This window comes from Erinaceus europaeus, chromosome 11 (genome assembly GCF_950295315.1).
Source record: "Erinaceus europaeus chromosome 11, mEriEur2.1, whole genome shotgun sequence".
Classification (NCBI taxonomy): domain Eukaryota; kingdom Metazoa; phylum Chordata; class Mammalia; order Eulipotyphla; family Erinaceidae; genus Erinaceus; species Erinaceus europaeus.
This window is the reverse complement of record NC_080172.1, coordinates 118,493,092-118,508,052: the sequence shown is the minus strand read 5'-3', so window position 1 is coordinate 118,508,052 and position 14,961 is coordinate 118,493,092. Positions and strand designations below refer to the sequence as shown.

Here is a 14,961-nt window from a genome sequence, read left to right as displayed (position 1 = left end):
TTTTTTTTAAGTTTTTTCTTTTTTTTAATATTTATTTATTTTCCCTTTTTTTGTTGCCCTTGTTGTTTAACGTTGTGGTTATTGATGTTGTTGTTGTTGGATAGGACAGAAAGAAACAGAGAGAGGAGGGGAAGACAGAGAGGGGGAGAGAAAGACAGACACCTGCAGACTTGCTTCACCACTTGTGAAGCGACTCCCCTGCAGGTGGGGAGCCGGGGGCTCGAACCGGGATCCTTATGCTGGTCCTTGCGTTTTGTGCCACCTGCGCTTAACCACTGCGCCACCGCCTGACTCCCCCCTCAGGATAGATTTATAAGGAAATCTTACTGAGAGAATAAGGTCTTCCCTGACACCCTCTTTCCCTTCAAAACTGGGCAGGTGAACTCTGCCAGCAGACTGCAGCCCCGGTCCATCATGGACATCTTACAGGGTCAGTTTACCTTAGTAGTTTGCCTCCCCATGCCCCTTCCTTGCCCTCCTAGGCTTTATTTTCCCTGATATTCAATTAGAATTTAGTAGGAAAATGTTCAAGAAAAAACTGCTTAATAAATAGATATGACAATATAATTACTGTCTTGACTTGATTAAAACCAGTATTTGGACTCGAGTCATTAAAGTCATTTTGAAAGTTTACAAACATCCATCAAGAACTTACTATTTCTGTTCCCCTGGTCCATCTGAAGCACGGCAATTATTGCAGATTCAACGTTGTAATTTTCAGCCTCCAGGTTCTGGACTATCAAGTTAAAATCCTATCCAGGAAACAAAGGAACACTTCAAAACCCATGGACATACCTTCCTACCAATTTCTACTTCTACACTCTTCACTTAGGAAGTGTTTTCATTGTCAACAGCAATGGCCTCCTGAAATAGCTCGATGTAAGGGAACAAAAGTGAACTTTTACTAGAATAAACATGAGTCAAAAGTTAAGTCCACATACTTCTTGGGATTCTGAGCAGTGCTGGTCAAGTCCAGCGAGTAAGAGAGTTGACAGTTCTCCTGAAGAGGCAGCACAGCCTGCTCACACCAGAACCTCATGTACCTATTCTGGCTTATGGTGTAGAAAGCTCAGAGCTCATGGTGCCAAATTTCACAGGTACACAAGGCATGCCATTCTTGTCTACCAGTCACCAGGACTGAGATGCTCACTGAGCACTGCAGACTTTAGGACTGCATGCAGAGATACTCATTGAGCCTCCGGTGGCACTGCAGACTTTAGGACTGCATGCAGAGATTCTGCTCACTGAGCCTTCCAGTGGCACTGCAGACTTTAGGACTGCATGCAGAGATGCTCACTGAGCCTCCAGTGGCACTGCAGACTTTAGGACTGCATGCAGAGATGCTCACTGAGCCTCCAGTGGCACTGCAGACTTTAGGACTGCATGCAGGGATGCTCACTGAGCCTCCAGTGGCACTGCAGACTTTAGGACTGCATGCAGAGATGCTCACTGAGCCTCCAGTGGCACTGCAGACTTTAGGACTGCATGCAGAGATGCTCACTGAGCCTCCAGTGGCACTGCAGACTTTAGGACTGCATGCAGGGATGCTCCCTGAGCCTCCAGTGGCACTGCAGACTTTAGGGCTGCATGCAGGGATGCTCACTGAGCCTCCAGTGGCACTGCAGACTTTAGGGCTGCATGCAGGGATGCTCACTGAGCCTCCAGTGGCACTGCAGACTTTAGGATTGTATACAGGGATGCTCACTGAGCCTCCAGTGGCACTGCACACTTTAGGGCTGCATGCAGGGATGCTCACTGAGCCTCCAGTGGCACTGCAGACTTTAGGACTGCATGCAGAGATACTCACTGAGCCTCCAGTGGCACTGCAGACTTTAGGACTGCATGCAGAGATATTCACTGAGCCTCCAGTGGCACTGCAGACTTTAGGATTGCATACAGGGATGCTCACTGAGCCTCCAGTGGCACTGCAGACTTTAGGACTGCATGCAGAGATGCTCACTGAGCCTCCAGTGGCACTGCAGACTTTAGGACTGCATGCAGAGATGCTCACTGAGCCTCCAGTGGCACTGCAGACTTTAGGACTGCATGCAGAGATGCTCACTGAGCCTCCAGTGGCACTGCAGACTTTAGGATTGCATGCAGAGATGCTCACTGAGCCTCCAGTGGCACTGCAGACTTTAGGACTGCATGCAGAGATACTCACTGAGCCTCCAGTGGCACTGCAGACTTTAGGACTGCATGCAGAGATACTCACTGAGCTCCAGTGGCACTGCAGACTTTAGGACTGCATGCAGGGATGCTCACTGAGCCTCCAGTGGCACTGCAGACTTTAGGACTGCATGCAGGGATGCTCCCTGAGCCTCCAGTGGCACTGCAGACTTTAGGGCTGCATGCAGGGATGCTCACTGAGCCTCCAGTGGCACTGCAGACTTTAGGATTGCATGCAGGGATGCTCACTGAGCCTCCAGTGGCACTGCAGACTTTAGGACTGCATGCAGAGTTGCTAACTGAGCCTCCAGTGGCACTGCAGACTTTAGGACTGCATGCAGAGATATTAACTGAGCATCCAGTGGCACTGCAGACTTTAGGACTACATGCAGAGATACTCACTGAGCCTCCAGTGGCACTGCAGACTTTAGGACTGCATGCAGAGATACTCACTGAGCCTCCAGTGGCACTGCAGACTTTAGGACTGCATGCAGAGATACTCACTGAGCCTCCAGTGGCACTGCAGACTTTAGGGTTGCATGCAGGGATGCTCACTGAGCCTCCAGTGGCACTGCAGACTTTAGGACTGCATGCAGTGATACTAACTGAGCTCCAGTGGCACTGCAGACTTTAGGACTGCATGCAGAGATGCTCACTGAGCTCCAGTGGCACTGCAGACTTTAGGACTGCATGCAGAGATGCTCACTGAGCCTCCAGTGGCACTGCAGACTTTAGGACTACATGCAGAGATGCTCACTGAGCCTCCAGTGGCACTGCAGACTTTAGGACTGCATGCAGAGATGCTCACTGAGCCTCCAGTGGCACTGCAGACTTTAGGACTGCATGCAGAGATATTAACTGAGCATCCAGTGGCACTGCAGACTTTAGGACTACATGCAGAGATACTCACTGAGCCTCCAGTGGCACTGCAGACTTTAGGACTGCATGCAGAGATACTCACTGAGCTCCAGTGGCACTGCAGACTTTAGGGCTGCATGCAGGGATGCTCACTGAGCCTCCAGTGGCACTGCAGACTTTAGGACTGCATGCAGGGATGCTCACTGAGCTCCAGTGGCACTGCAGACTTTAGGACTGCATGCAGAGATGCTCACTGAGCCTCCAGTGGCACTGCAGACTTTAGGACTGCATGCAGAGATGCTCACTGAGCCTCCAGTGGCACTGCAGACTTTAGGACTGCATGCAGAGATGCTCACTGAGCCTCCAGTGGCACTGCAGACTTTAGGACTGCATGCAGAGATGCTCACTGAGCCTCCAGTGGCACTGCAGACTTTAGGACTGCATGCAGGGATGCTCACTGAGCCTCCAGTGGCACTGCAGACTTTAGGACTGCATGCAGAGATGCTCACTGAGCCTCCAGTGGCACTGCAGACTTTAGGACTACATGCAGAGATGCTCACTGAGCCTCCAGTGGCACTGCAGACTTTAGGACTGCATGCAGAGATATTAACTGAGCATCCAGTGGCACTGCAGACTTTAGGACTACATGCAGAGATACTCACTGAGCCTCCAGTGGCACTGCAGACTTTAGGACTGCATGCAGAGATATTAACTGAGCATCCAGTGGCACTGCAGACTTTAGGACTACATGCAGAGATACTCACTGAGCCTCCAGTGGCACTGCAGACTTTAGGACTGCATGCAGAGATACTCACTGAGCCTCCATTGGCACTGCAGACTTTAGGACTACATGCAGAGATGCTCACTGAGCCTCCAGTGGCACTGTAGACTTTAGGGCTGCATGCAGGGATGCTCACTGAGCCTCCAGTGGCACTGCAGACTTTAGGACTGCATGCAGTGATACTAACTGAGCTCCAGTGGCACTGCAGACTTTAGGACTGCATGCAGAGATGCTCACTGAGCTCCAGTGGCACTGCAGACTTTAGGACTGCATGCAGAGATGCTCAGAGCCTCCAGTGGCACTGCAGACTTTAGGACTGCATGCAGAGATGCTCACTGAGCCTCCAGTGGCACTGCAGACTTTAGGACTGCATGCAGAGATGCTCACTGAGCCTCCAGTGGCACTGCAGACTTTAGGACTGCATGCAGAGATGCTCACTGAGCCTCCAGTGGCACTGCAGACTTTAGGACTGCATGCAGTGATGCTCACTGAGCCTCCAGTGGCACTGCAGACTTTAGGACTGCATGCAGAGATACTCACTGAGCCTCCAGTGGCACTGCAGACTTTAGGACTACATGCAGAGATGCTCACTGAGCCTCCAGTGGCACTGCAGACTTTAGGACTGCATGCAGAGATGCTCACTGAGCCTCCAGTGGCACTGCAGACTTTAGGACTGCATGCAGAGATGCTCACTGAGCCTCCAGTGGCACTGCAGACTTTAGGACTGCATGCAGAGATACTAACTGAGCATCCAGTGGCACTGCAGACTTTCTGGACAGCGTCTTCTCCTTCATCTCTCAGCTCATCTTCTAAGTCAGTGCTTTCTGTCTTACTCTTCTCCCTTTTATCTGATTCATCTTGATGAAGTATCTGAAACTAAAAAAAAAAAAAAAAAAAATCAATCAATCAATAAAAAGTAACCACAAAACCCTAACACACACTACGTTCAGTATCTTCAACACAGGAAGGAACTCCAGTCTCAAAAATATTTAAATATGTGGAGAAAACATTCCATAAATAACCTTGAGGGGCCAGCAATGATCAGGCTAAATTTCACACGGGTCCTGCGAGTCCAAGCCGGAAAGGTCCATCAGAGACAAAGGAGTAAGGCAGGGTATGAACCGTTCAGTAAGAACGGCATTAGAGTTCCCAGTCTGCACCTAACGATGCTTCGGCAATGACTGCTCACTCAGACCATACACTCGTCTTAGGTGATGTGCACAGCCGTGTGGCAACCTCAAGGAGATACATCCAACTTTCACCTGGTTCCCTACGCTAATCGGATAAGTGGCGAGCTCCAACTGTGCTGAAAGGTTCCTGTTCTCACTAGACTGTCACAGGTAAGCAAGCAGGTCACCACTAGGGACCATTCCTGTGAATTCTAAAACCACAAAGAGCAGTTCACTCAGTGTCCATGAGGCTCTTATCAGGCCAGCCTGTATCAGCAAAAACCACTCTCTGTGAGCTCAACAACCCTCTCCTCTGAGGGCCACCTACCTATTACACAGGGAAGTGGGCAAAGACGCTGCTTTTCTTTCTGCCATATAAAAATTGAAGTGGCATTCAGTGATGTGCAACATTCCTTAAAATGTTAACACACAGTAGCCCATCATAAGATTATTCCCTAGTAACCTTGTAATAATTTTGACATACATATGTCAAGAGTCTTTGGAATTATACATAGGAAGCAGCGTATATAAGCAAATTTATGCAAAGCGCTACTAACAGTAATGCATAACTAAACACACCTCAAGAGTTCATATGTGGTTGTAGATAAAAGTGCAGAAGCGCCACTCCCATAGAAGTAAGAAAGACAGTGAGCATCCCCACCACCACCATGGCTGTTTGACAGTGTCCGGAGAGAAGAGCCAGTGCGATTAGACCAGAGGTATAGAACTGAAAAGAAAGAAGAACTACCACTATTTCATAGGGTGGAATCATATGCCAAAAAAATAAGTGAACCAACCAAAAAATCACTACAAAAAGAACTCTGACAAATCACATATTTGCTAAGTATTTATTACTCAGAATACATAAAAAGCACACATCACAACAAAACCACGAATAACTCAATGAACAAGCAGGCATGTCTCCAAAGAGATGCAAACAACTGACGGGCAACTGAGCACAGCATCATTAGACAGGAAGTACATGCAAATCGAAACTGTCATTATTTGCCACTGGCCACATTTATTTCTTTAAAGAAAGTAAGTGCATAAAGAAAAGCCTCAGTACACTGCTTCTGGTGGGAATACAAAGCACTCCGGCCACTGTGGAAGCCGGGTCAGCAGTTCCTCAGAATCCTAACCGCGAAGTCAGCACAGGGCCCAGCCGCTACACTCGAGGGCACAGGCACGCACAGCTGGGAAGCGGCTCCAACATGGCCAGACACTGACACACAGCAGCACCCCTGCCACAGCCAGAAGGGAACCGCCCTGATGCCCGTCAGTGGGGAGAAAACAAAGAAAACACAGCCTGGGGACAGGTGCCGGCATGCCTGGTGAAGCCTACACATCGCCAGATGTGGGGTCTACACATACAATAAAGTCACGTTGGTCTTGAACAGTGCTGGGGCTCAGGAAGTGGCTCACCTGGAAGAGAGCACTTGTCACTACACACAAGTAGCCCTCAAGGCCCTGGTCACCCCAAGGACAGCACCTGGGGTCTTCATGAAGGGGGTGCTGTGGTCACCCAACAGGACAGCACCCGGGGGCTCATGAAGGGGGTACTGCGGTCACCCTACAGGACAGCACACAAGGGCTTGATGAAGGGGGGTGCTGTGGTCACCCAACAGGACAGCACCCGGGGGCTCATGAAGGGGGTACTGCGGTCACCCCACAGGACAGCACACAAGAGGCTTGATGAAGGGGGGGTGCTGTGGTCACCCAACAGGACAGCACCCGGGGGCTCATGAAGGGGGTACTGCGGTCACCCTACAGGACAGCACACAAGGGCTTGATGAAGGGGGAGTGCTGTGGTCACCCAACAGGACAGCACCCGGGGGCTCATGAAGGGATACTGTGGTCACCCTACAGGACAGCACACAAGGGCTTGATGAAGGGGGGGTGCTGTGGTCACCCCACAACACAGCACCTGGGGGCATCATGGGGGGGTGCTGTGGTCACCCCACAACACAGCACCCAGGGAGTTTCATAGAGGGGTGTGCTGTGGTCACCCCACAGGACAGCACACAAGGGGCTCAATAAAGGGGGGTGCTCTGGTGTCACTCCTCAGGAGAAGATCTATATCTCAGTGGCCTACCATAGGAGCTGTGAGAGTCTCTTTGCATAACCACTGGATTATCTGTTCCCCACCCTGCTTTATCTCTTGGTCAGGAGTCAGTGATTAAGCTAAAAAGCCTACTTATAGTTTAAAAGCCCACAGGCTCCCATAGCCTACAGAGAAGAAAAACAAAAGAGGCTTTTAAGTCACTGTGCCCAATTCAGTGATTAAAATAATACTGAAACAACTGTAAATTTCCACAACTGTGAACCCTTTAATTACCTTACATAGAAACAGGTCAATCCAGGCAAGAGTGATCAGTAATTTGAAAAGTACTGAGAGAGGGACCTCATAACATACTATATGAAATGGCTAAACCAACAAGAAGAAATATTGTAGAAATGAACCAGGACAAGAGTCCAGTTAAAAGCCCCCCAAAGGCTGAAGCACAAAATAATGAGGTCAACATCCATACACTAGTTAAGGAAATAATCACAGAAGTGAGTAGAGAGTTTGAAAGAATTGTCATCAGAAATTCAGAAACAATAAATAAGATTCTGGAAGAAATCACAAATTATCTCAAGGTTACTAGAGAGCTGAAAGTGGAAATAGCTGAGCTAAAAGCACAGCTAGCTGAACAAGCTAAAACAGTATCAGAATAGGGTAACAAAATAGATGAACTCCAGAGAACAGTAGAGGGGAGAGAGAATAGAATAAATGAGGCTAAAGACAGAATCAGCAAGATCGAGGACAAATTAGAGACAACTAAAAAAGAAGTGATCTCAAAAAGAGATTAAGAGATACTGAAAACAATAATACAGACTTATAGGATGACTTCAAAAGAAAAAATATACACATTATTGTCTTACCAGAGGAAGAAAGAGAGGGAGGGGAAGAAAGAGAGGGAGGGGAAGAAAGCATTCTTCAGGACATAATAGCTGAGAACTTCTCCAGTCTAGACAACATAAAAGACATAAAGGTTCAAGAAGCCCAGAGGGTCCCAAACAGAATTAACCCAGACTTAAAGACAGCAAGACACATCATATTTAGAATGGAAAGGAATAAGGATAAAGAAAGGATCCTGAAGGTTGCAAGAGAAAAACAAGAGTCACCTACAGAGGAAAACCCGTAAGATTAGCAGCAGACTTCTCCACACAAACACTACAGGCCAGAAGAGAATGGCAAGATATCTATCGAGTGCTCAATGAGAAAGGCCTTCAGCCAAGACTATTGTATCCTGCTAGACTGTCATTCAGACTAGATGGAGGCATAAAAACCTTCTCAGACAAGCAATACTGCAAAGAATCAACTATCACCAAGCCAGACCTGTAAGAAGTTCTGAAAGGTCTCCTATAAACACTCACACAACCATAAACATGCCATCTATCAGAACACTCTAAAAATTTACAAGAATGGCATTAAAATATCTTCAATTTTTGATATCAATAAATGTCAATGACCTGAATTCACCTATTAAAAGGCACAGAGTAGGAAGATGGATCAGAAGACACAACCCATTAATATGCTGTCTACAGGAAACCCACCTAATTCAACAAGGCAAACACAGACTCAGAGGGAAAGGATGGAAAACTATAACAAGCCAATGGCCCACAAAAAAGGGCATGAACAGCTATTCTCATATCTGACATGATAGACTTTAAAATCAATAAAATTTTAAAAAATAGGGATGGACACTACTTAATGCTCAGAGGATCAGTCAGTCAAGAAGACTTAACAATTATTAACATCTATGCACCCAATGAGAAGCCATCTAAAGACATCAAACATCTACTGAAAGAGCTACAGCAATATATTAACAGCAACACAGTTATACTAGGGGACTTCAACATCCCACTCTCTCAACTTGACAGATCATCCAGGCAGAAAATCAATAAAGACATGAGAAAGCTAAATGAGGAGAAAGATAAACTAGAACTATTGGACATTTTCAGAGTCATTCATCCCAAGAAACTGGAATACACATTCTACTCAAGTCCACATGGGTCATTCTCAAGGATAGACCATATGCTGGGCCACAAAGACAACATCAGCAAATTCAAAAGTATTGAAATCATCCCAAGCATCTTCTCAGACCACAGTGGAATGAAACTAACACTTGACAATCAACAAAAGATTAAAAGAGCCCTAAAATGTAGAAGCTCAACAGTACACTTCTTGACAACTTCTGGGTCAAAGAGAAAATAAAGAAATCAAAATGTTTCAAGAGTTCAATAAAAAGGAAAACACAAGCTATCAAAATATTTGGGACACAGCTAAGGCAGTACTGAGAGGGAAGTTCGTAGCCATACAAGTACACCTTAGGAAACTAGAAAAAGCTCAAATAAAACAGCCTGATTGCCCATCTTGAAGACCAAAGAAACCCTAAAGCAACCAGAAGGACAGAAATAATTAAAGTTAGGGCAGAAATACATTAACATTGAAAATAATAAAACCATACAAAAGATTAACACAAGTAAGGTGGTTCCTCGAAAGAGTGGACAAAATCGACAAATCTTTAGCCAGACTCACGAAACAAAAAAAGGAGAAGATCCAAATAAATTGGATCATAAATGAAAGAGGAGATATCACTACAGACACTGCAGAAATTCAACACATCATGCCTATGTGTCTATGAAAAACTATATGCCACCAAGCTAGAGAACCTGGAAGAAATGAATTCCTAGACAGATACCTACAAACTTACAAAATTAAGTAAAGAGGAAGTAGGTAACATGGAACAGGCCCATCACAGCTAATGAAATTGAAACAGTTATCAAAAACCTTCCCAAGAATAAAAGTCCTGGGCCAGATGGTTTCACAAATGAATTCTAAAAAACCTTCAAAGAAGAACTAATACCTCTACTTTTAAGTCTTCCAGAAGATTGAAGACACTGGAATACTCCCTTCCAGCTTCAATGAAGCCAACATCACTTTGATACCAAAAGCAGACAGGGACACACCAAAAAAGAAAACTACAAAACAATATCTCTGATGAACACAGATGCTAAATATTGAACACAATTCTAGCCAACCGGATAAAACAGTATATTAGAAAGATTGTTCACCATGACCAAGTGGGGTTTATCCCAAGCATGCAAGGTTGGTTTAATATATGTAAATCAGTCAACATGATCCACCACATCAATAAAAGCAAGACCAAAAACCACATGGTCATATCAATAGATGCAGAGAAAGCCTTTGACAAAATACAACATCCTTTTATGATCAAAACACTACAAAAAATGGGAATAGATGGAAAATTCCTGAAGATTGTGGAGTCTATATATAGCAAACCTACAGCCAACATCATACTCAATGGTGAAAAACTGGAAGCATTTCCCCTCAGATCAGGTACTAGACAGGGCTGCCCACTATCACCATTACTATTCAACATAGTGTTGGAAGTTCTTGCCATAGCAATCAGGCAGGAGCAAGGAATTAAAGGCATACAGATTGGAAGAGAAGAAGTCAAACTATCCTTATTTGCAGATGACATGATAGTATACATGGAAAAACCTAAGGAATCCAGCAAGAAGCTTTTGGAAATCATCAGGCAATACAGTAAGGTATCAAGCTACAAAATTAACATTCAAAAGTCAGTGGCATTCCTCTATGCAAACATTAAGTTAGAAGAAGTTGAAATCCAGAATTCATTTCCTTTTACTATAGCAACAAAAACAATAAAATATCTAGGAAGAAACCTAACCAAAGAAGTGAAAGATTTTTATACTGGAAATTATGAGTCACTACACAAGAAAACTGAAAAAGACACAAAGAAGTGGAAAGATATTCCATGTTCATGGGTTGGAAGAATTAACATCATCAAAATGAATATACTACCCAGAGCCATATACAAATTTAATGCTATCTCCATCAAGATCCCAACCACATTTTTTAGGAGAATAGAACAAATGCTACAAATGTGTATCTGGAACCAGAAAAGACCTAGAATTAGCAAAACAATCTTGAGAAGAGCGAGCAGAACTGGAGGCATCACACTCCCAGATCTCAAATTGTCCTATATAGCCATTGTCATCAAAACTGCTTGGTACTGGAACATGAATAGACACACTGACCAGTGGAAAAATAATTGAGAGCCCAGAAGTAAGCTCCCTCGCCTATGGACTTCTAATCTTTGACAAAAGTGCCCAGACTATTAAATGGGAAAAGCAGAGTTGGAAAAAAATGGGTTGAATCATGCAGAAGAATGAAACTGAACCACTATATTTCACCAAATACAAAAGTAAATTCCAAGTGGATCAAGGACTTGGATGTTAGACCACAAACTACCAGATACTTAGAGGAAAATATTGGCAGAACTCTTTTCCACATAAATTTTAAAGATATCTTCAATGAAACTAATCCAATTACAAAGAAGACTAAGGCAAGTATAAACCTATGGGACTACATCAAATTAAAAAGATCTTCACAGCAAAAGAAACCACTACCCAAACCAAGAGAACCCTCACAGAATGGAAGAAGATCTTTACATGCCATACATCAGACAAGAGGCTAACAGCCAAAATATATAAAGAGCTTGCCAAACTCAACAACAAGAAAACAAATAACCCCATCCAAGTGGGGAGAGGACATGAACAGAATATTCACCACAGAAGAGATCCAAAAGGCCAAAAAGCACATGAAAAAATGCTCCAAGTCTTTGATAGAGAAATGCAAATAAAGACAACAATGAGATACCACTTCACTCCTGTGAGAATGTCACATATCAGAAAAGGTAACAGCAGCAAATGCTGGAGAGGTTGTGGGGTCAAAGGTCCCTCCTGCACTGCTGGTGGGAATGTAAACTGGTCCAACCTCTGTGGAGAGCAGGATGGAGAACTCTCAGAAGGCTAGAAATGGACCTACCCTATGACCCTGCAATTCCTTTCCTGGGGATATAGCCTAAGGAACCCAACACACCCATCCAAAAAAGATTTGTGTACACATATGTTCTTAGCAGCACAATTTGTCATAGCCAAAACCTGGAAGCAACCAGGTGTCCAACAACAGATGAGTGGTTGAGCAAGTTGTGGTCTATATACACATTGGAATACTATTCAGCTATTAAAAGTGGTGACTTCACTGTTTTCAGCCAATCTTGGATGGACCTTGAAAAATGCATGTTAAGTGAAATAAGTCAGAAACAGAAGGATGAATATGGGATGATCTCACTCTCAGGCAGAAGTTGAAAAACAAGATCCGAAGAGAAAACACAAGTAGAACCGGAATTGGCATGTTGCACCAAAGTAAAAAACTCTAGGGTGGGTATGGGGGAGAATACAGGTCCAAAAAGGATGACAGAGGACCTAGTGGGGGTTGTATTGTTATATGGGAAACTGGAAAATGTTATGCATGTACTAACTATTGTATTTACTGTCAAATGTAAAACATTAATTCCCCGATAAAGAAATTTAAAATGAGATAAAATAAAATAAAATCAGGAAGCTAAGCAAATAGCAAGTGTAACAAATATCTTTGGTACAGCAGTACCAAAGCCACATGGTTATACTGAATACCAGTGTAAGGCCAAAGTGATAAAACTGTGTGGGAGCAGCTGAGTCTTTGTACTTTTTATTTTCTTCTTGATAGTTCCCAAATTTTAGACATGAACCATGCTTTTAAAACATAAAAGCCATTTTTAAATATCTACTAATCAATATTAGTATTCATAGCTATCAACTACCAGGGAAAGAAAAATAATGACAAGGAATTTTATCTTTTGCTCTCACCTGAGCTAACAAAGCAAAAATGAGGGGAGGGAAAGTCCCAGCCAAGAGTCTGAGAGGCAGCTGCATAACATCTGCTGGTTGGGCTCCAAGACAGAGTTGTCACCGGCCCGTGGGCTGAGACACAGGACAGAGCCCATACTCACGGCAGTCTGAAGATGCGCAGGAGCTTCCGAATTGTCGTTGATCCTCCGGACACTGTCATAGTGTTCTCCACACCGGTACGCGATGTGTAGCTCCCGCCCACTGCTTTTATCTGTCCCACGAATCTGTAGGCAAGAGGACAGGAAGTGTCCACTTCTGGAGAAAACTGCCCAGGAAGCCCAGCCAGCACGCTCCCCACAGCTACAAGTTCGGAACGTGATCGCACTGCCCAGTAGGAACACTCTCTGCGTTAAGGCCCTTGCTGTGGGCTGCATGAAAACACTCAGACCAGGACAGCCTACGTTGACTCGCTGGGCTACAGGCCCCTCTGGATGCTGCAGATACACACAGGAAGGCCCAGAGGCAGATGCAGATCTGGAGGGCTTGGAACTCAAATACCTTAGAGGCATTCCTTTAGAAAACAAAACTTTGGGGGACAGGCAGTAGCGCAGCAGGTTAAGCGCAGGTGGCACAAAGCACAAGAACTGACATAAGGATGCTGGTTCGAGCCCCCGGCTCCCCACCTGCAGGAGAGTTGCTTCACAGGCGGTGAAGCAGGTCTGCAGGTGTCTTTCTTTCTCTCCCTGTATTCCCCTCCCCTCTCCATTTCTCTCTGTCCTACCCAACAACAATGACAACAATAACAGTAACAACACCACCAATAAATAACAAGGGCAACAAAAGGGGGAAAAAAAAACTTTACAGGGCCAGGCAGTGGTGCACCTGGCTGAGAACACGTCACAATGCACAAGGACCAGGGTTCAAGCCTTTGGTTCCCACATGCAGGAAGAAAGCTTCATGAATGGTGAAGCAGTGCTGCAAGTGTCTTTCTCATGCCTCCTTCTCAATTTCTGTCTGTATGCTACAAATATAGAAATATTACTTAAATACTAGATAATTACAAATACATAATAGTTAAGCTCCTCCCTAAGGCTGAGAGCGAGAGCCATAAAAACAGGGCCCAAACACTTATGCATCCTAAGATTCACAATAAATCTACCTGCTTTTTAAGACAAAAGTTGCAATTTTATCAAGCACACACTGAGAAACCTTAACAAAAAAGACCCCCCTCATTTCAGTGTCAAGCCAGCTGTTTATGGGAAAGCACTGCAGCATCCCTGGAGCACAGGCAACCAGAATGATGTTCTCCAGTCACACAGTGCAGAAGTCCTCAGGTCCAGACTGAGAACACCCCCAAATACACCACCACGACCTCCAGAAACTCTGGGGCCTCAGGATCTGCCCAAGGAAGTCTAGTAGCCACCTCCTTCCGAAGACTCCTCCTCACTTCTACCAGGACAGTACAGACAGCAAGATATGACAGTTAATTCAAATTACATGGATGACCTGAACATACAGCAAAACCATGGAACAATCAGGTACCACATAGGATTAGAAGAAAGAACTGTATGATTTTGTCCTGTACTAGGATATCAAGGTCTCATGGACCAAGAGCCTAGCTTCAACACAACTCTCACTTCACACAAATTAAACACAGACCCATTTATCTTCAGCAGGAGTACTGGGAAGGAAGCTCAGTGACAGAACCTTTGCTATAATACCTAAAGTGCTTGTATCTCTAAACAAGAGGACTACATGCAAATTATAAACTGGAAAAAGAGTCAACAAATTGTTAACTGTGATGTTCATGGAACACAAAACTAGAAGACCTGGTTTCCTTCCATCTTCTGCTCCCCATAATGATCCTGGGTCCAGACTCCCAGAGGGATAAAGAAAAGGAAAGCTTCCAATGGAGGGGATGGGATATAGAACTCTGGCAGTAGGAACTGCAACCCTCTTATCCTATGGTCTTGTGATCACTATTAAATCAATAAAGAAGAAGACATGGTTTCACCATATTACACACACACACATATATGGGGCTGGGAGGTAGCATACACCTTACCAAGCACCAGAACCCAGGTCTAAGCCTTTGGCCCCAGCCTGTGGAGGAGCTTCATGAACAGTGAAGCAGTGTTACAGGTATCTCTCTCCCTCTCTTCCCTTCCCCTTTCAATTTCTCTGTCTCTATCAGAAGGAAACACAAAGGGAAAATGGCCA

General features: G+C 45.0%; 1 protein-coding gene across 1 annotated transcript in view; it reads right to left on the bottom strand.

The window, feature by feature from the left end:
• The window catches only part of OTUD3 (OTU deubiquitinase 3), a 42,441-nt gene that overhangs the window by 9,637 nt on the left and 17,843 nt on the right, over window positions 1-14,961 (bottom strand). Inside the window, exons 4-6 of the mRNA XM_060200908.1 lie at window positions 12,903-13,025; window positions 4,553-4,684; window positions 656-752 (exon numbers count right to left, since the gene is read on the bottom strand). Coding sequence (XP_060056891.1) covers window positions 656-752; window positions 4,553-4,684; window positions 12,903-13,025 — 352 coding nt within the window. The remainder of the gene's footprint in view (window positions 1-655; window positions 753-4,552; window positions 4,685-12,902; window positions 13,026-14,961) is intronic.